The sequence below is a fragment of the Falco peregrinus genome, chromosome Z, assembly GCF_023634155.1.
Source record: "Falco peregrinus isolate bFalPer1 chromosome Z, bFalPer1.pri, whole genome shotgun sequence".
Classification (NCBI taxonomy): domain Eukaryota; kingdom Metazoa; phylum Chordata; class Aves; order Falconiformes; family Falconidae; genus Falco; species Falco peregrinus.
Genome location: NC_073739.1, coordinates 58594027 through 58614584, shown reverse-complemented (window position 1 = coordinate 58614584; position 20558 = coordinate 58594027). Strand labels below are relative to the sequence as shown.

Genomic DNA, 20558 nt, shown 5'->3' with positions numbered 1-20558 from the left:
TGTTCTCCTTCAAAATTATAATCTTGGCTTTTGAAATGCACCTTTTATTTTTTTTTTAAATGTACTGGGAGATTTCCTAGACTGTACAACACCTGAACAGGATGAATACAGGGAAAGAGTGCACCAATTATTAAAGGACCATTTGAGGTTGCATTATCTTAACAGAAACAAATATTTGGAAAACTGAATTTTATCTTTTATATTGTGAAGCCACCTTCACAAATTCAATCTTACTGCACATTTTGTTTAAACTCAGCATAACTCTGAAAAGAAAAAACAAAGACTTGTGCTAGCACATTACTGGTCTACAAACTGCTGTCTGTATATATTATTTTGTAGTCAAATGGACAAAAGGGAGGATGTATTACTGTCAGAGAAGTAACAGAAATAATACAGAATAGGTCTTTCAGAAGTACATAAGACACTTTGGAACTCCTAATGAAACCAAATCATTATGAAGTTATTTTTAAACAGAATTTCAGCACATAGGGAAGGATAGAAAGATATTTACGGAAGGAATATTTAAAAGAAAATACTCATTCTTAAATTAAGACTCTTGGTTACACAAACAGCAAAATGTCTTCTTTTTCTTTTTTTTTTTTTTTAAGAACAGATGTTCCATGTTTGTATCCCGGACAAGCTTCAAAATTACACATACTATGGAAAAGTTGTATTCACCAGTAAGACTGATTTCTCCCCTCCCAAACAGGAGGCTAAAGCACCACTACAGTAGTATGAACCTTAAGGGAACAGACATGAAGAAGGATATAAAAAATCTCCAGTTCTATTCCAGCAAATTCACAAATTGATATTACAAATATATACATAAACATGATAGGAAACAGCATGACAGGAAACAGTAGCTTCATTTACTTTAATTAGCAATATGACAATTTACCACCAGAAGATCAGATACCAATGAGATTTTAATTACATGTATAATACTGTAATAATATATAGATAATAATAAAACCCAATGAATGTATACATTTTTAATAGAAGAAACAGGACTGAATACCTCTGCTTAGGACAACTCATTTTCCTTTAGCTATTTTAGTAATCGTGAGGTTATCCCAAATGATACTGACTTGATTTATTGATATATACATACAACTTCTCTGACAGATGTATTGAATTTTACGTATCAGATATGGCTATACAAACTTTTGCTTTTTAATGTTTGGCTGTTATGAGTATCTTAGCCATAACTGTAAGAGTAACAGTTATCCGAGATCTTTTAAAATATATTAAACAAGCCAAACTTTCATATTTGTTTCTCAATGCGTCAAGTCTTAAAATGTACAGTATGTAACATACACAAGGAAAAATTCAGAAAAACGCAAACACAGGATAAAAAAACAAAAAGCAAAACATACTTTTCCAAATGTGTTGAACCCAAACCAAGGGAAATATCCAAGAAATTACGCCAAGATGCTTCTGAAAAAAGAAGAGAAAGTAGTGCCCTCTGCTGATAAAGTTCTGAGCAAGTCACAATTCCAAGGGCTTTTAACATCTTCTCTGTTACTTTTCCTATACCTGGTACCTGCAAAAGAGTAAGTATCACTATGTTGGAAACTTTCCATTTGTAGATCCAATACTAAGAACAATTTAAATCAAACACAACTTGCAGATTACCTAGGAAAGTGTATTTCTTCAGCAGAAATTTGCTTTTAGAACATAAGGAACATGACTGCATAGCAAACGTCATGGTATCTCTTACCTTTCTAATAGGCAAATCTTTTAGGAAGTCTAGCACTGCGTGTCTCTTGGGATCAATTCTGTATTGCCCATTAGGTTTATTACGATCACTGCACATTTTTGCTAACATTGTATTCGGTGCTATGCCTTAAAAACAAACAAACAAAACCTGTATTTTCAAAAGATACTAGACAATGTTTAATTTCAACTGCCCTATTTTTAAAAGCACAGGAATAGACTACACATTTGGCAAAGACTAAACATAAGCAGAAGAATGACAATAACTGATGAACAGATTTGTTACAATTCTGCAAAAAAAATTTTGTAACAGACATGTGAGAACATAAATATTTGTCGTAGATGAAACATAACAGATAGAGCGTAGCTACCGTTTTTAAGATAGGGTAACACAACATGCACTAATCAGTCATAAGGGGTTAAATACCAAATGTTTAAAAATAACATCAGTTACACCACTGAAGGATTTTACGATGGTGATCATAATAAGAAAGAAGGAAATGCTTACAACTGCAGTTACAATGAACTCCTAATGAAAAAGAGATATTTCTTCCCTGTATTTCAGCAAAAAACCTAAATTTTTACAAAACTTACCACATTGAAGTGTTTTGTGGGCTAACACTGCTATGCAGTTATTTTTTAAAAAATATATATATCACTGACACTAGTAGAGATGAGGAGGGATTGCTCTTTTCTATCAGAGTAACTATTTTTGCAAATGAACTCTGGATTAGTTTAGCAAGGAAAATAGAATTACTCTGCACTACAGCTCTAGTATTCTAAATTTTGATTTGCTCACTGATGTAAGGTATTATTCAAGATGGTAGAAATAATTGTATTTATTATTGATTATCAGTATTGTTTCAGTTAGCCATCTAATAGTTTTTAATTACTGGGCTTAAAACACCTGATGTACTTATAAAAGCTATGTCTGTTTTCTGAACGCTAACAACCTTAGGAAGACAATACTTCAGTAGAAAAAAATTATTATTTTGCTACCACTCACAACATGTGGGAGGGGAGGTCTCATCCTGCTACTTCCTACTAACTGCTTTACTTTCAACACTTCCCTGGCCTTCCACATCTGCTTCATAAAGCTCAGCACTCACTGACCTCGTTCACAGTTTGGATGGCATCCAATTTAAGTGACTAGGGACATACACTTTTTTTAGTGACCTAATCCAGATTATCACCAAAACATTCGATTTACAGGTAGGTTGCCCAAGGTCAAAAGACATAAAAACTGAACAGTAAATATTAAAAAGCTAGTGAACAATTTATTAACCTCAATATGTATTTACTACTCTGAGAACTAACTTTTTAATGAATTTTGATATTGCCTTAAGCAAGGAACAGCATGGAGAACTTTACAAATACTTAACAATAAGATCTGTTTTTCAAACTAACAGAAATTTAGCAACCAGACAGATTTCACTGTGACACTGGCTTATGAAAATAATTACATGAAGCACTAAAACAACCATCAGCACTAAGATTAGCTTCTGAGCGCTCCCAGCAGTTCTACCACACTACTTGTATTTCAAGAAGAAAGAAGCCAAAAGGTGGTAGAACTGCTTCTATGATTTAAAAAACAAAACAAAACAAAAGTAAAAAGGAGTGGCTTTGACAGCTATTAGATCTCTTGAAAGTCACAGTCTGCAGATTTGGAAGACAGTTTATTTCTTTGCAGCAGAAGAATGCAGGGGCAATGCTAATTTCTTAATTAATGACCTCTGAGATTACAGTAGAAGACACTGTGGAAATACAAAGCGTTATTACTATTCATGTGTCTGAATACCTGCACTAGCAGTCAGTTGAGTTTTCTGCTCAATCCTAAAGCGAATTTCCTTCACTGCTTCCTCTGCATTAGTTCCAAAGACAACTGAATTTTGCACCAACTCATCTTTTTTTTCAGCGTGGTCATTCATGAGAGGTGCGTTATCTTCAAACAGTACTGGTGAAGCGGAGTAGCCATCTTCATTAAATTTTGCAGACATGTTTATATCAGCTTTATCTATGTTAGATAGAAATAGAAATAGATAATCCATCCATATATAAAACATAGTTTACTGATTTCCTTCTGCAGTGGCTGAAAATAGTTCACTAACAATTTTATTTTTTCTGTTTGCGAAAAAAATAATTATTTAGCTGAACTAACTGCATAGGGGTTTTTGTTAGGAGAAAAGAGAGTCTTAATGCTTTGTTCTTAATACGATTGGAGTTGGCTGAGATTGGAATAATTGGCTAGGAGACTGGAAATAACGAGGTTTAATGTCCTGTTGCTGTAGCAGCAGAAAACCACCAAAATTCTGGCATTATTTTTGTTTCATATTGGAGAGAAGGCCAGATACCCCCATTTTTTGTGGAAATGAAAATCCTTTGCAGAAGTTTTTTCAATATCTCTGAAGAACATTAGGGTTCTGAGATATCTGGTTCTAGAACCACCAGCCTGGTGAGCTTCTTGTTTTCAACTGCTGTCATGGGAGAACAAGAAATGTCAGCAGCCCTTTGACTCTACAAACTTTACTGTTATAGTTCCACATTCTGAGTGCTTGTTTGTGTTTCACGGGAACAAAGATGTTAGAGAAGTATGAAAAGGCACATGACTATGCTAGACATCAGTGATACTTATTTTGTAAAGGCTATGACAGTTCGCTTCTTTGTATTCCATTAAAGCTTTTCAGTAGTAATGTATCGTTGATTATCCTCTTAATGGCTATTTAGATAATTTTTGAATACTGGTAAGAAATGTTCCGGTTTGTGCGATAATCAACCATTTATATGACTCCTCCTTTTTTATGGTTCCCAATTGGATATACAGTTGTGGATGTGGTTCCAACTCCACCTTCTAGAGCCAAGTGAAATCCAGTCATATTTCAAGCATTACTGTAACCCTGGTAGTGCTCATTACTTTGTCTTGCAAAATCAGCATGTAACTAGAGCTTATGCTCACTGTCTTTACAGACTATTTCTCATGTTTCTGATGTACAGGACTTACTACAGTATCATTGGAAATATCTTTGCAAAATACAAAGAACTTCTAGAACAGAAAGTTTATTTATTCTACACTTCCTTAAGCCATAAGATTATTACTATGAATTTGCAAAATTATCATGTTGAATTGTAAAGAAAAAATACACACCTAAAACACACCACATGGTTTAATAAACCTAGTATCACTTTTCACACATTTTACTCAAAAAAAAATCCTCCAAGCCCAAATCATTAGCAGCATACCTTTTCTGCACTGGTGTGTAGCAGAGAAAGTTAGCCTGTAAACTAACAAATTGGAGATAAAAGAATATACGGGAGGACAAACTACACAAAGACTTAAGTCCCCTCAGTGTCAGGTGACCACATAAAGACAGTAATTTGCTTACCTTTTTCTGCAGTGCTTTCTGTATTAAAAAAGAATCTTCTCTTCTCTTCAGGCCAGTTCAGCCTTTCCTCCAAGTGCTCTGCTATGTTCAGGTAGGCTTCATCTAGACCCACAGGCATAAAATTGGGATCATATTCAGCCAGTATTTCTCTAACCTTGATAAACAAACAGTGAAAGTTTAAAGCCTTGCTGCTTTAAAAGCAGATCATGACGCACAATTGTGAGGTGAGCAAACATACTCTGAAACTTCAAGATGACCAATCAGTATTAAAGATACTTATAAAACAAATTATCTATTGATATTGGAAAACTATAGTACTGCTCTCACAAGTAGCAAGATAGTAAGTAGAGAATTAAACCAATTTTGAGCCGTGTATCTTACCGTAGAGGGCATTAATATCAGTGTATAAGGACTTCACAGACACTAGGGTCACAGACACTGCAGCAACCACCTGAATAAAACTTCAGGGACCTGGGAACTCAACAAAGCACAGAGCTTTCTGTGCGCTGTGTGTCAGATATTACATATGCAAAGTTAAAAAAAACCACAACTAAGTTTTAAATTACATTTAAACTGAAGTTACAGCCAATTGCACTGGTTAATGTCACAGGCAAAACCTGTTAGAAAAATCTTTCGTGATAAGTGCATCTTCCCAAAAGGCAATATAGTAAATGAAATTGTCAAAATAAAATCTCTACCTTTTGTCCTCTTTTTTCCCCTCTCTCTTTATTTTTAAACAAGGAGGAAAATTTGACTGTGTCATGTTTTCTCCACCAGTTTGGTCAGATTCTTAGATATCACAACATTTGTTCACATGCAGTTCATCCTTCTGAAACTGATTAAAGACAGGATTCACTGCTCAACTTTTAATGACAAAATGAAATAAATTTAAGTATTTTCAATCCAAATTCCAATAGAAAAACGTAACTAAAAACGCAAATCAACTTGAACCTTCAGTACTTTACCCCGTTAAACAAAAAATGAAATACTTATCATGAAATCCAAGATCCTTAACAAGTTCAAAGTCATTCTGAAATACTCGTATTTATATATGCTTTTTCACAACAGAAGTGAGAAAAATCAACATCAAAATTAGTAATTAGGTTGCTTTATTTATGTAAAGAGATTGAGGCTTCATAAAAATAAATGAATGAATGAATAAATTTGGGCATAATTCTATTGAAGTCAGGAGACTTGTGCCACACACTAGTTTGATTTAAGACCTACAAAAGGCCTTTTTTTTTTAATTTATTTTTTAAACAGGATTTTGGATAGTGTATTTCCCCTGACTTTCTTGAAAGCAAAACGTGATTTCTTTCTCCCTACTTTTTGATCTTCGTTTGAAGTCCCTTCTTTTAAAACAAATGAATCTGCATTCAGAGCTCACTAATGCCCTTTGCTTCTCTCTCCAGTAATTGGCATTCAAAATGATGACTATATATTACATGAAATTATTATCTTCAAGTTTCCTATGTACTTGCAGCATCCTAGTAATTAGATTATGTTCCATGGTTTTCGAGTTTTAAGAATAATAAGGCTCAAGGGTTATCACTAGCTCACTACACAGTTTTGAAAATGTCTATCAGCATCACTACTGACTTCATTGAAGTGGCAAGATGGGTGAATGCAATACATTTTCATCTCCTTGCCCAAAAGCACCCATGTTTTGTTTAATTTATGTTCAAATTCATGTTCAACTCACTGAAGAGTCTAATATTTAAACTACCATTTTTCATATTATCTAGAACTGATGTATTGATAGTCATTGACCAAGTTCACTGACTTTCAGTTAGAAAGCACTTTCAGACTTACCTCTTTACTCACTTTGCTGTATTTTTCGAAGTTTAATGGTACTATAGTTAGATGTGGACATAGCTTTTTAGCAATAAATCCAGGCATGGCTGCACGTACACCAAATCTCCTAGCGTGGTAATTTGAGGTGGACTTAGGAAAGATTAAATAAGTTTAATATTCATTAATCAAGTTTTTTTGAAGTTCAGTGTTAAATAATAAAGTTCTAATCATGTATCTTCACACAGAAATGACTGACAAGGTTGACAATTTATATGCATACCTCCCCCACCCCCCCTTTCAATCTATTTACATCCTTCAAACTTTCATCGGTACTCTTTCTACAGAAAAATAAATTACATCTTACAGAATCTAGTCTTAGACAGATTTTTCCTCTATTATTTTTGTTATTTTTTTCTACACTTATAAAAATTCTCTACAGAACAGTGTTGTTACATTATGCTAATTTTGTATGATTTTATTAGGCTTCAGATGCATGTAATTGATTTCTGTATTAGCTTTGACATTCAGCCTTACCAACATACTCATTGATCCCACTGCTATAGGCTTTTCCTTCAGCTCTGGATTGTCTCTTATTTCCACAGCTGCGTAGAAGGCATCCATGTCAATGTGTACAATCGTACTGCTCAGGTTACGGCTCTGTTCTAGTTCCATCACAAGTTTGTCCACCTGAACAGAATAAACCAGTAACTGAAAAACTATTAACCTGGCAGCAGTGCCACAGTACATATGACCCTAAAAATTCAGATGCACCTGGAAACAAATAAAAAAACCTCCAAACCAAAACTAAACCCCATCAAACAAGCACCACCAAAAAACTCACCTAAATTTCTGATGAAACTTGCTCTCAGAGACAAGACCCCTTCAGCAAAAGGTACATGAAAACCTCAACCAAAAACCCAATGAAAAAAACCCCAACCCAACAAACAACAAAACTCCATCTATGCTGGGAAGGGGGGGTGGGGGGAAGATACATCACCTCATTCAGACAGAAACTTTGTAAGACCATTGAATATGCAGCTTTAGCTACTGTGATGCATTTTTTCCAGCTTTTTTCTTTAAAAAAGACTTAAACCCTGCTATTGGAGAATTTCCAACACTCTTAAACAAAACCATCACACTTCAGAAAGTTGCCCTAGACAACTGAGAACCAACAGCTCACAGGGCAGATCCGTTTGTCTCGTCCTGTCTGAGATCAGGCCTCAAACAAACAGGCTCATTTACTCCTAAGCAAGCTGTTAATCCCTTCGTAAAGTTCCTTAACATTTGTTATAGGAATCCATACCACATAAGGCTGGATTGCTAGCAAAACTGCAAGGTGACTTTTACAGAAAAGCACACAGAAAGTGCATTTCACTCCAAGAGTTAAAGTAGCATCCTCTACTAGTAGACAGGTAGCAGCACCCCCTGCTTCACCAGCTCCACGGTATCTCGAGGCAGAGGCCAAACACACAGACCTCTCTATTAAATACTTCAATTGTGCTTAATTTGCTTGCATTCTTTTACCAAAAGACTTGCAGATCATGTGCTCGTTTCTGAAATGTCTTTCAACTATAAACGAACTGTGTCACCAGAAGCATCAGTGCATCATTTGACAGGCAATTTTTAAGGTCTAATTTAAGATGACTATGTTGGCACTATCACACATCATTCTAAAAGTGAGAGGAGAAAAAAAAGAATAAAAAAAAAGGAAGTGCTGTAAAACTGTGATTATCTAACCACACTAATGACTATACTGAGTTCTGTTTACAAAACACAAGAAAAACCCCCAACAAATAGGCATAACAGAGCTCAAGATATGCAAGTAGCAAAAACGAAATGCTTGCAAGCACAAGGACACACAAACACATTAATGACATCAAGGTTCCATTACAGAATTATCTCTGGATTGATTGCAATGGCTTTATGGTCCTGAGATGAAGGCAGTTTCTCTCTTTTTTCCCCTCAACAGAGCTGCTTAATAAAAACCACAAGTCTTATCCAAAACCCCATTTTTGGAGCTGAAAACACTTGAACCAAGGCAAGTGACTATGAATATTCTAACTAAATTGCTGAGTAATGATTTACAAAGTCTCTTCTCTGTTTTGTTCCAAGTTGATCTGAGGGATAAAAGGGCCCTCGAACTAGGTTATTCCATACAGAAGAGCACAGTATGCTCCGAGGTTGAGAAAACTAGTTTAGATAAATTAAAAGCACAAGGGGAAAGCCATTCAAACAACAACCACAAATAAAAGTGGGGAATTTACATTATTTTCATTATGCTACTAATTCAGCAGGGTTTCAAGTCACACTATAATCATAAAAAGCATCCTTACTTTAAATGATACTTTACAGATAATTTTCAGGTTACTCTCAAATTCAAATTGCTTAATTAATTAACACTGTCAATTGCTCCTCCAGTTACATAACTCCTGTATTGCAATTTATCACATTTATAACAAGCTTCTCTTTGCTTTTTCTCCCCAAATGCGTATGTTAGCTGATCATTAAGTATTATGTTAGAAAAGCATCTAAAGAATGAAGTAAAATTACATTAATCAGAAATACAAAAAGATAACTCTTCAGCAAAAGCAACAGATAAAAGTAATATGCCAAAACAAAACACATCCAGATGTACTCAGAGAATCCTGGGCACCTACACGTGTTTCCTTAGTAACACATGGAAAGTTATGGAATAGTTCCTTAGAGGCAAGCCAGGGTGACAAGTTTTAAAAAGCTGCTTTCAATTTTCCTTTGAAGATAAAAAGAGATACTAAGTTTATCTCTAAAAGTTTTTAAAAAAACACCCTAAAAAGTACAAATTGTAATCAGAAGTTTAATTTTGCTTATCATGACTTTCAAACAATGTAAAGGGTAAAACTTTTTTCTTTCTTATTCCACGATGCAAAATTCAAATTTTCTACCTTAAATTGCTTTGCCAAAGTAAGACAGATAAGATTATTCAAAATCTTTTATATTTGTAAAAGCATCTGACAAGATGAAGAGATAACAAACAGTGATACTATTTTAACACAATAGTAACTATTTACAGAATAAAAGCCTGGGATAAAACCCACATCAATAAAAATAGCAAACATCAGTACAGCAGCTTGCAAATCTGGTAGCAGCTGGATAATTTTAAAGTATTATTAACTACTGATCATTTTCAGGTAATTCCACTCTAGGTTGTTAGTATAGTCTAACTCTGTTACACAAAAGTTTTCAAAAATTAAGTATTACATGATACTGTACAGTATATAAATTCCCTTAAATGACAACAATGACATTCATTAGGAAAAAGTTAAAACTATCTTGCACATTTAGAAGTATTTTTTAAATATAACAAAACCCCCAAGCAAACAACCAAAGAAATATTTGTACACAGAAATAGCAGTTTTAAGAAAATTTACAAGTACCTTTTAATCTCCCATATTTGCAAAATCCATACTGCTAAATGCGTTTCTGCAAAAAAAGCCCTCTAAGGAAAACTGCAAAAATATGACAAAAACCCTCACTAATTCCTTGGCATACACACACTCTAGCAGTGAGAAAGACAGCATTACATTGCAGATTCTGCATTTTATTTATATTACTGTTTCCACCATGAAACCAGGGTTTTGTCCATGAAATCCAGTAAGTGGGGACCTTTTTGTTTGTTTTTACATTGCAGCACTTACATCAACTGCCAGCTTAGGAAGCCGTATCTGAGCTTCTAACCATCCTACAAACAAAAATTGATCTGCAGATGAGAACTTGCAGCATTCACAGAAGTAGATAAATGGCTATCTTTGTAATTCTGGAGTACCTCCCACTTATAAATTTCAGAACAAATTCTCTCATACTGTATCAGAAGGTAGTACTAAAAAGTTAAAGAACTTGATAGACCACAATGATAAAGGAAGAAAGAAGATAACGAGAGCTGACCATATCCATATCCGAAGGCCTAGAGGAACTTATTAAACAACACACTGCACATACTAAGAACACTGAACAGGACAAACAAGACTTCCAAAGCAGATAATGGTCTGGGAAGAGTAGCTGGCAAGTAAGTGACAGGAAAAGGGGGAGACATTTAGAATATCAGACACAGGCAGAAAAAGACTGGCTGGGCCAGGAGATGTGGGACTTCAACGGGGACTCTGAGGGCACAGACAAGGACTGCTTTGGAAAGAAGGCTGATGGTGATCCGGGGATGCGGGACAAGAAAAGGAAAATTCAGGATAGAATCAGTCATAAGAACGGAGAGGACAGAGTAAAAGAGTCAAAACTTGTGATGAAGAAATGAGGGCAACAACAACCATGAACCAGAGCTTATCTGCATACAAAGGGTAGAACCAAAATCCAAGATTCTGAGAAGTTTTTATAGCAGCAAAGACCTAAAATAAGCTAGCAAAAAAGTGTGCATGTTATCTCCCTCTAATGACAGTTCTCACGCAGTGTCAGCTGACTTAACAGTTACTCCATTGGAAATAGTAACAACTGCTACTTAAGTTTCTTTTTTCTTCTATAGAAAGCAATTTTCACGCAAAGAAAAGATCAAAGAATCAAGTTCAGAAAAAGACAGCATGAGGGTAGTCAAAGCAATTAAAATTACTATTTCATGATATGCACTATATGTTCTTTAATTACATAACCATACACTAATTTTATAGGATCTATAAAAGGATTATAGGATATAATTATAGGAAATAATCATATATATATATATATATAGGATTATAGGATGTAATTCACTCATGTCATTCATAACAAGACTGTTCTCTGTAAAATGTAAAGTTCCGTGGTGAAGAAATAATAGAAATGGAAGTATTTTTTAATAATTAAATTACATAAAAGCTACCCTTTAGAAAACTAAAAAAACCCAAAACCAGACAAGCAGAGATATAACTAAATCATGTTAACAACTAACTAAAAGCAGTTGAGGCACACAGGTTTATAACAAACTTTTCAGAGGTACTCGGTAATTGCAAGCTTTTCTGGGCACAAATTTGAGACACTGGCATATAATTTACCGAAGTGATTTGCAAATCTGCAATGAACAAAAAGAGGTTGCACACCAAAGCTCAGGATCTATAGCCCTCACAATAGCATTGAAAATTAATGGATGTGTTTGTTTATCTTCATGTGCTTCAGCTCCCAATCTACAAAACAAAAATATCACTTTGCTGAAGTATTGCAAGAATAATTTAAAGAATTCACACCAAGTGGTATACGACCTAGAAAAGGCTATGAGGAAGTCTGTAATTCTGCATTCAAAGCTGGATTAGACCTCTGTACAACAAATAAAGCTTGGGGCCACCCACTGAACAATGAGGACAACAGTAAGTACTGAATAATTGCCCATTCAGTGAACACTGTCTGCACTGTGCGCTGAATGAAGCAGGAAATCTATTAGGGAAAAAGAGCAATCGGTCATGTAATTAAAAGACTGAAACACAGCACAAAAGAAAAAGAAAAGTAATTAAGCTCCCACAAGCAACTTTAATTCTGTTGCATTTAATGTTTACTGTGCAGCCTCGGTGCCGTTCTTTTAGCCACCTTTCATACGCAATAATACTTTGGATACTATTATTTAGCGTTTGAGAAGACAAATTGCCTCTTCATCTTTCTTGTTCAGGACACTTGTACTTCTTGTGACTGCTTGCCATGATGATTTTTTTCATTAAATATCATAAATAAGGAATAATTTATATCCAGAAGAGTTGACAACTGTGATCCCTCTCATCCCACTGCAGGCCATTGAACACAAATATACATATATCAGAAAAACATTAACTCAAGACTGATATGAAACTTGTAAATAAGGTATTTAACAAAATTTTTACATAGACCATAATGATATCCCTTTAAACTGATCAGACTTAAAAGAACAAGAATTATTTTGCTTCATTTTGCTCACTTGGAGAGCATTTCGGACTCATTTTACATTCTATTCTTCTATGAAGTTTTTATTAAGAACACATCATCAAAACATGGTGCACTTTTACTGGCATGACTCACATCAAAATTATAGTTAACACTGTGCCTATCACCAGAATTTAATGCAATAAACCACAACACACCAATACCATTCAACATTTACTCCAGAAGTCTTCAAAGATTAGTACCTGCCACTGTGCTTTCAAGAGCTGTTGTGCTGTAATTTTCTCTTTTAGCTGCATCATTTTTTCAATTCGTTGGTTAACTTGTTGATCTTTTTTAAGTTCATTTTCATAAAATCTGGAACCCTGGAAGAAAATTGCAAAACCATTAAAGTTTCTATTTGTCTTCTCCTATAAACTCTGACATTTGTTCTTTAAATACATAAAACTTAAAAACACAGTAACAGCTTCTAAGGCATACTTTGGATTTTCACAGAAGTAACACACAAAAAAGACCAGTGGTTCTTTACATCTCTCTCCTCAAGTGACACAAATATATTTCTCCTTCTCGGATCCCCTATACTCAGATGAGTATAAGGGACTATTTGAGAACTTGCTATGTTTAGTCATTCTAACACTTGACAAGCAAAATTCCAAAACAGCAGATAAAAGTCGAACTGTTCTTTGCAATACCTCCAAGATATGAAGTACAAAACTCTAAAAAAAACCAACGGATTTAAGCATTTTACCAGACTCCCACATAGCTGAATCTACATGGAAATAAACAATGACATTGTAAAAGTCAGATCCACTTACAATGTTGAGTATTTCATTGGCCATTTAATCTTGAAAAACATAGCAGAATTAGAAGCTATGTGTAAGAGGATAATGAAATGCAAAAGGGTGTAAAAAAGACCTCTTGTTCTAAAGTATGTAATTGCTCCTTCAAGAAAAGGAGTGAATAAAAGGAGATGTAATGAAAACATGGAATGAAAAAAAGACAACTGTGAGAGAACATATAATGTGACTTCCCTTCCTGACTCATAAGAAAGAAAAAATGGCAAATATGATGAAAATGAAAAGAGGGAAATTCAAAACCAGGTACTAAAATATTTTTCTTGCAACATTTGCTTAGCTTACAAGAGAAATAACATTTGCAGGAAGCAGTAATGTATTTTATTGAACCACCTGATAAAATTTGCAAAAGTGGAAAAGATTTTAGGTCAAAACCTCTGCCTATCGAACTGACACTGATCTCAAGAATTCAGTCATAGTAAAATAAAAATCAGGCATTTGTATAAAAAGCTAAAATACCCACTTTTATAATAACAATAGGATGAATGGCAAGACTTTAATATGTCATGTCTCATTGCTTAAAAGAAATCTCTAATCTGAAGAAATTAGGGGGTGTTTTCTTTTAATATTAGGCATGCATTTAATCTTTCTCCTCTCTGCAATCAAACAGGACTTGTTGAGACTCACTGAAAAAAGTACCAAACTGTTAGTGTGGAAAACAACTCAATACTCAACATTGTTATTAAGCTGTGAGATTTTTTACTTCTCTTGCAGTACTTCAGAGTTGAAACACTATACAATCTTGTTGTAATACAATTGTGGGTAGTGTTTGTAGGTATATTTTGAAGACTAAAGAAAAAGCTAAGAAAAAGAATCAATGCTTCTCTTCAGATTTCTTGAGCTATAGCTGGTATTTATGTTCTCTTTGCTTTTTTTGACAGAAGTATGTTCTAATACACAGATGCCAGTATATCAATTTTGAAGTCTGTTTTACAGTTCATTCTATTCCATACCAGGGAGTGAATTAGTAACTGATCTGAAAAATAATTTATCCAAGTATCATTATTAGAGATATGTCTGACAAAGCACTAAGTTTTCAAGAGTGAACAGAATAAGCAGATGAAACACCTAGTTAGTAAAGGGCCTGGTAACATATAAAGTATCATCAAAGTAAAACGCAAGCAGAAAACATTTGCAAAATAAGCTGTATGCAGTTTTCTACTCTCCCACCGCCTCTCAGGCAGTTTACTACAGAGCAACAGTAGTCAACACAGAATTCATGAGCAAGATACCAAGCACATAACCTAGGGCCATAGCAACACCAAATGAAATACACATTTATGCAAGAAAAAGTAAGAAAACTGAGAGCTGCTCAAATGAAGTGTTATCCCCATATTCTATGTGAATTCTATCCCCAAGTTCCATGTGAAGACTCTCCAATAACAAGAGAACTAATATTTCAATGCTTTGTAGGTTTGTGTGGTCCTCTATGGATCTTTGGTACAAAGCAGCACACTACGGGCCACCTCTCTTCAATACTGAGAAGACAGTCCAGAAGACAGGCAGTAAGCCAAAGAAATTCCACTGAAAGTACTAGAAAAACCTGAATACATCAAAATCATCAGTTACAGGAAGGTGAGCAACTGGGGTAGATCTGCTTGGCTGATTAATGATGGGGCAGGCAAAAGGAATGAAAAGGGGGAAAACAACAGGGCAAAACAATAGGCCTAAGGAAGCTGAAACCTTCACAATTACTTCTGGACAGTGCCGTGTCGTATTTACGTACTGCTTCGGGCAAAAAGGGAGCACCTCAGGATTCCTCCATGTCCCTGTGGATGAATCCAACAGTACCCTAAGGTACCCTAAACTACAGTCCTCCCCTTCCTCACCACCCATGCATTTCTTTTTAGAAGAAAGATGCCCTACACTTACATACATGAGGGACAAAATTTGGGAAAGGAAAAAGAGGGCCTTATGATACTGGACAACAGATAAAGCACCAGAAAAAGAGTAATCAAACCAACCTTGGTAGTTTCCATGATGATTTTATTAATTTTGTCTTTATCCAAACCTTGCATTCCAGCTTTGTTATCATTGAGGCCCATTCTAAGTAGAACTCCATCACTGCAAGAGCTGTTACCAACTTTCTTCATGTCATCCATAGTACTTGAAAACAAGTACCCCTATTAAAACTTAATATCTGGAAAAAAAAAGAATTAAAATCATATATTTGTTTCTAAATGCCAGCTGAACAATACAAACCAACATTTATGGAATTAATTTGCTGTGTTTATTGAGTAAGTATTTCATACTACTCAGAAAACAATACACATATGACAAATATGAAGACTTGTATTCCTGTGAAGTGGCTGATGTGCCACACTCACCACACAAAGCCATCTATAACTCTACCAGTGTTTGGAGACAGCAAGACTTTACTATTCAATTAACTTAAAAACATACACTTTTGAAAGCTCCCTTACAGAAATACTTGAGCACCACCAACTACAGGTAAAGGCTAGTACTGTACACATGCACATGAGATTTAGGCCTGTACATTACCCTGTGTCATGAAACAATACTGCCTTAAAAACAAAATACTGCTCACTAGATTATTAAATTTAAAAAAAAATTTTTTTTACATTGCAGAATACCATTCATTCACTCCTCGTTCCTGCTGGAGACAAGCCATAGAATCATTCTCAGTAATTTCTAGCTCAGATTCATAACTTTTGTTTGTGTTAAATCTCATAGTTTAGAAACAGATGGCTTCTATTAAAACTTTTGAACAAAACCCTACTGTTTAATTCAGGGTAAAATTCAAGCATTCTTTTTTTCCATTAATTTGTGGAGCCATGGTATGCAACTACTGGAACTTACACCAAGCCTTTACTACTCAATTACTTCCCTAAGTGATTTCTTACACATGCAGGTACTTCTCACATGTGAACTTCTAATATCTTCCCTTGTGGCTTACGGAATTAAATACCTGAATCCTTCAACAGGCTTTAATGATGTGGTAAATTGTCTAGTTATGAAATTGATCTTAAAAAACTAAAGAAATCAAATTTTACCCTCTGTGGCCTTATTTTTGCAAGATTAAAACAAGCAGAATCCAAGCGTGATACTGGCATATACTTAACATGTATTTGTTACTGGAAAAGCATACAGAAATGATTTCTTTCTACCCCAAGTTGCTGACTCATAAACCACTTCAGCTTTACTTACAAGAGGGAAGCAGATTTACTCCTAAACTCCCCCTTCAAGCTTCTCCCTGTAATGGCAGGCCTTCCTGCTTGGAGAAGCCACACCCTTTCAGGCACGTACAACTGCTCTATTAAATAACCACAAATTACACAAATTAGGTTTGTTACGTTTTTCCTTTAAATGCGGCTTTCCAACTCTGGGACTTCAGTTGGCCTCATTAGTAACCAAACTGAAGAAGGTCATTATGTATCTTTGCATTTTGAGATTTATTTTTTGCTATCAAAGAACGACACGGGTGACTTTTTAAAATTAATGGTGTCAGTGTTCATATCTTCCTGACAACCTTCTCCTGAAACATGCTAGCCAACTGAGTTCAAGATATTAAAAAAAAGTCATCTTTTAAAAAAAGTTCTGACAAAAATATCCCAATTTTAATTACATTCTATTATTCACGTACTATTCACATTCAGATTATTATTCATTATGTCTTCTGAAGATAAAAGATCAGCTTAGTAATGTTGCATTTATTTCCAGCTTGTTGTATTTCAAAGAACAGAAGGTGATGTAGAGATCAGAACTCTTCTCAACGCTTTAGTAGCACCTGAGCTACTATAAATTCAACTAGGAATGCGAGTGGCTTCATAGCTCTTACATGTATCTATCAAATAAAAGACCACAATTACATTTTCATAAATTTTTAACTTACAGTAGGACAATCTCTTACAGTTCATACACATTTACCAGAACAGGTTTGCTAGGCTTCCATCAAAGGAAAAAACACTGCATCCCACACAACGTTCCAAGTTTCATCTCAAGCTCATAAGCACGCCCATATCAATTAGCTCCACAATAATTCCATTGTTACTGGCAATCTCTGGTAAGCAAAAGGCACAATTTCAAATAAATACGTTCCCCAAAGTAAATGCCCCTCCACTATCACGCCTGGTTCTTTTATCACTGTTTCCTTTCAGGAAGTTGCAATGAACAAAAGATTGCTTCCACTTCCCATTCCAGTCTTTGCAACATTTTTTAGCTGTTCCTTATTCCTGAAAGTGTATACATATAGAAAGTAAAGCATATAAAAATCTTTCCGTCTTGTCATTCAGATCACTCTTAAAGGCTCAGCTTATAGTGGAGGCTTTAAACACTAATTCATGTCAGTCAGAAGCCTTCTCTATCACAACTGTTATATATCCAGGAAGAAAAAAATTACCATGATACCAGTGATGGAAAAACTAGTTGTATTTAAAATGTTCCATAAATTGTGGTGTCCTGATGTGTTTTATCTTTTCAGCTTATTGTATGGAACAAAATGTATTGCTAGTAGCAGATGATAAATGTATAAATATCAAATAATACCTTAGTTGGAATTAAGAAGAAATATTTGAGGACATGACATTAAATATTCACCAAAGCTTAAAGGTGTACAGAAGGGAATAACATGAATAACAACTGATACAGTTTTCAACCACTTAACATGAACAGAACATGAAGATTATCTTGGCTTCAGATTAGCAGGCCTGAAAAAATTATGTAAAATATTTAGCATATTAAAACAAATCACAAAAGCTACAATAAGACAATAATTAGAGCCCTGTCAGACAAAACCAGCAGAAGATCTGCCATGGACAAAATGAAAATGGAAATACTTAAAGGAAACACAGAAGCACAGTTTGAAACACTATGCAAAATGTGAACAAAATGATAATGAAAGGAGTAACTGTTTTAGTGAAAAAGTGACCTAGGTAAAACATTAAGCTTGTGGTGTCATAATGTTACAAAACTTTTGCTAAAACAACTTGGAAAAAGTGGGTAAATGTTTAGAGTCTAATGAAACAGTAACTTAGAACAGTACAGGCAAAGAGGAACATATTTTTGGCATGCTGTCACCTCAAGAAGCTGCTGCAACACTGGAGCGTTTTTCTCTAATAGAACACATTAAACAAGGCTGGAGCTGTTTCCTCTAACAGAACACATTAAATCTCTCTCAGCATCATACCAAGTAAGCAGGGTGTGAAACCAGAAAAGTCCGTGAAGGCAGTCTACAATTACATACTATCCTATTATTCCCATGATTTGGGAATGGGGGGAAGGGAGAAGGAGAGCCATCTCTAAGTGGAGAAAGTAACTTACCAATTGCAACAGGAAGGATTTCTAAAGCTAAAGAAAAGTTCAGCAGTGGATGCCAACAGTTAATGCAAAACAAAGAAGCGGAGAAAAACCACAGAACAGCATTACTGTGTAGTAAGCTTTGTTAGTAACCTGGGATGCTTGTAAGTGGAAAAAGACCACTAAAAAAACCCCAGTCAGGCTCTTCTAGGAGAAGGCACAGAAACTCAATTAAACCAGTCAGTATATGAAAGTATCAAAAGACTGAAATAGCAATAAAATCTGAGTAACAACTTGATTTTGAGTGCCTCTGTCTTTATTCAGATTCAGAATATTCTTGGACAGTTGATTGAACTAGTCTGAAAGAAATGGCTTGGTTTTGATCCTGTGCCACTCCTCCAGCCTATCTTCAGTAAAAATACTCCAATTCAGCAACAGAAACCCTTTATGTTGTGTGCAAACATTAAATGCCTTTAAATTACTATTTTCAAGTAATGAAATACTTAAGAAACATAAATATTTCTAAGAAGTGGACACTTTTTATGCAGGTTATTAACACTTGAAAAGTATGTGATGTTTGCCTTTTATCAATAGCATCAACAAATTGTTGCGAAGAAATACTAGGACTGGAAAGTGACACCAGCATGGAAAAACTTGAAAAAATATTTACATACTGAATTATGGTTTGATGCATGTAAATTCTGTACCAGTCCTCATAAGGAAAATGATATTCTGACATTGTTGCTATCACAGATGCTCATGCCAATAGTGAGATGCAAATAAGTCACTAAGATACACAACTGCCTACTTCCCCCAGAGTGCAAAAGCTAAACATGGGAATCAAGACAGGTACTACAGATGTAAAGGACCATCATTTACATCACAATTACCCTGAGTAAGTCTCCACAGCATGCAAAAAACCACCGATGTTGAAAATATCATTAATTTAATTATTCTAAGTATTTAATAAATTATTAAACATTAATATAAATTATTAAAGACTCCTTTCTATACGATTTCTTAACTATTATTTTTAGGATGGCTAAAACAAGGTTCTAAATTAAATAGTTCCTTGAATTTCTGACACCTCATTTACTGTAGTATGAGCCCAAAATAAACCTCCTGTTTTCCCTTGATTAAAATGTTTTAGGGATGCCTTTATTTAAAATCTTCTATTCTTACTTTAGCAAGAACAAAACAGAATTACAGCAGCTACCTTCACATACTAATACAAAGAACGGATGACGGAATAAGCTTCAGGAATCCAGCTACATAGGCTGCATCAGAAGAAAATCATTATTACCTTTAATTTCAATAACAAAAAAAAAAAAAAGTTGATAGGAGTTCTGTAAAAGCACTGAAAGCACATGAAACAATTAACAAAGTTAGGAGTTACCTCATCCAGTTTTGACCACAAAGGATCACTTCTTAGGCTTTTGGCTAACATCAAGTGTGGTATAGTATGGATCACTCTATGTTCAAAAGATAAATGCCTCTGAAGTTAGTACTATAGAAAAACATCAGAGAAGGAAAATACAAAAAAATTTCCTTTCAAATATCAATATATATATACATGAGATCCGTGATTTTTTATTTTCCTTATGAAAACTTTACAAATGACCCACTATCAAATACTACTGAAGTCTGGAGCACTCAGGTCAAGTGTAGGATGGAAAAATTTCTTCCATAAAACAATTAT

The 20558-nt window shown here is 34.7% G+C and overlaps 1 protein-coding gene across 5 annotated transcripts in view; it reads right to left on the bottom strand.

Annotated features, from left to right (window-relative positions):
* Positions 1 to 20558, bottom strand: part of POLK (DNA polymerase kappa) — a 33915-nt gene that overhangs the window by 8670 nt on the left and 4687 nt on the right. For 4 of the 5 annotated variants that reach the window (XM_027781513.2, XM_027781510.2, XM_005233784.4 and 1 more), the window contains 8 exons: positions 15568 to 15743; positions 12995 to 13114; positions 7425 to 7577; positions 6909 to 7040; positions 5097 to 5250; positions 3515 to 3730; positions 1721 to 1845; positions 1377 to 1543 (listed from right to left, as the gene is read on the bottom strand). In XM_027781513.2, coding sequence (XP_027637314.1) covers positions 1377 to 1543; positions 1721 to 1845; positions 3515 to 3730; positions 5097 to 5250; positions 6909 to 7040; positions 7425 to 7577; positions 12995 to 13114; positions 15568 to 15705 — 1205 coding nt within the window. In that variant the 5' untranslated portion in view covers positions 15706 to 15743. Of the gene's footprint in view, positions 1 to 1376; positions 1544 to 1720; positions 1846 to 3514; positions 3731 to 5096; positions 5251 to 6908; positions 7041 to 7424; positions 7578 to 9547; positions 12617 to 12994; positions 13117 to 15567; positions 15744 to 20558 lie in introns of those variants that run through there. The other variant, XM_055790861.1, reaches the window with a different exon arrangement.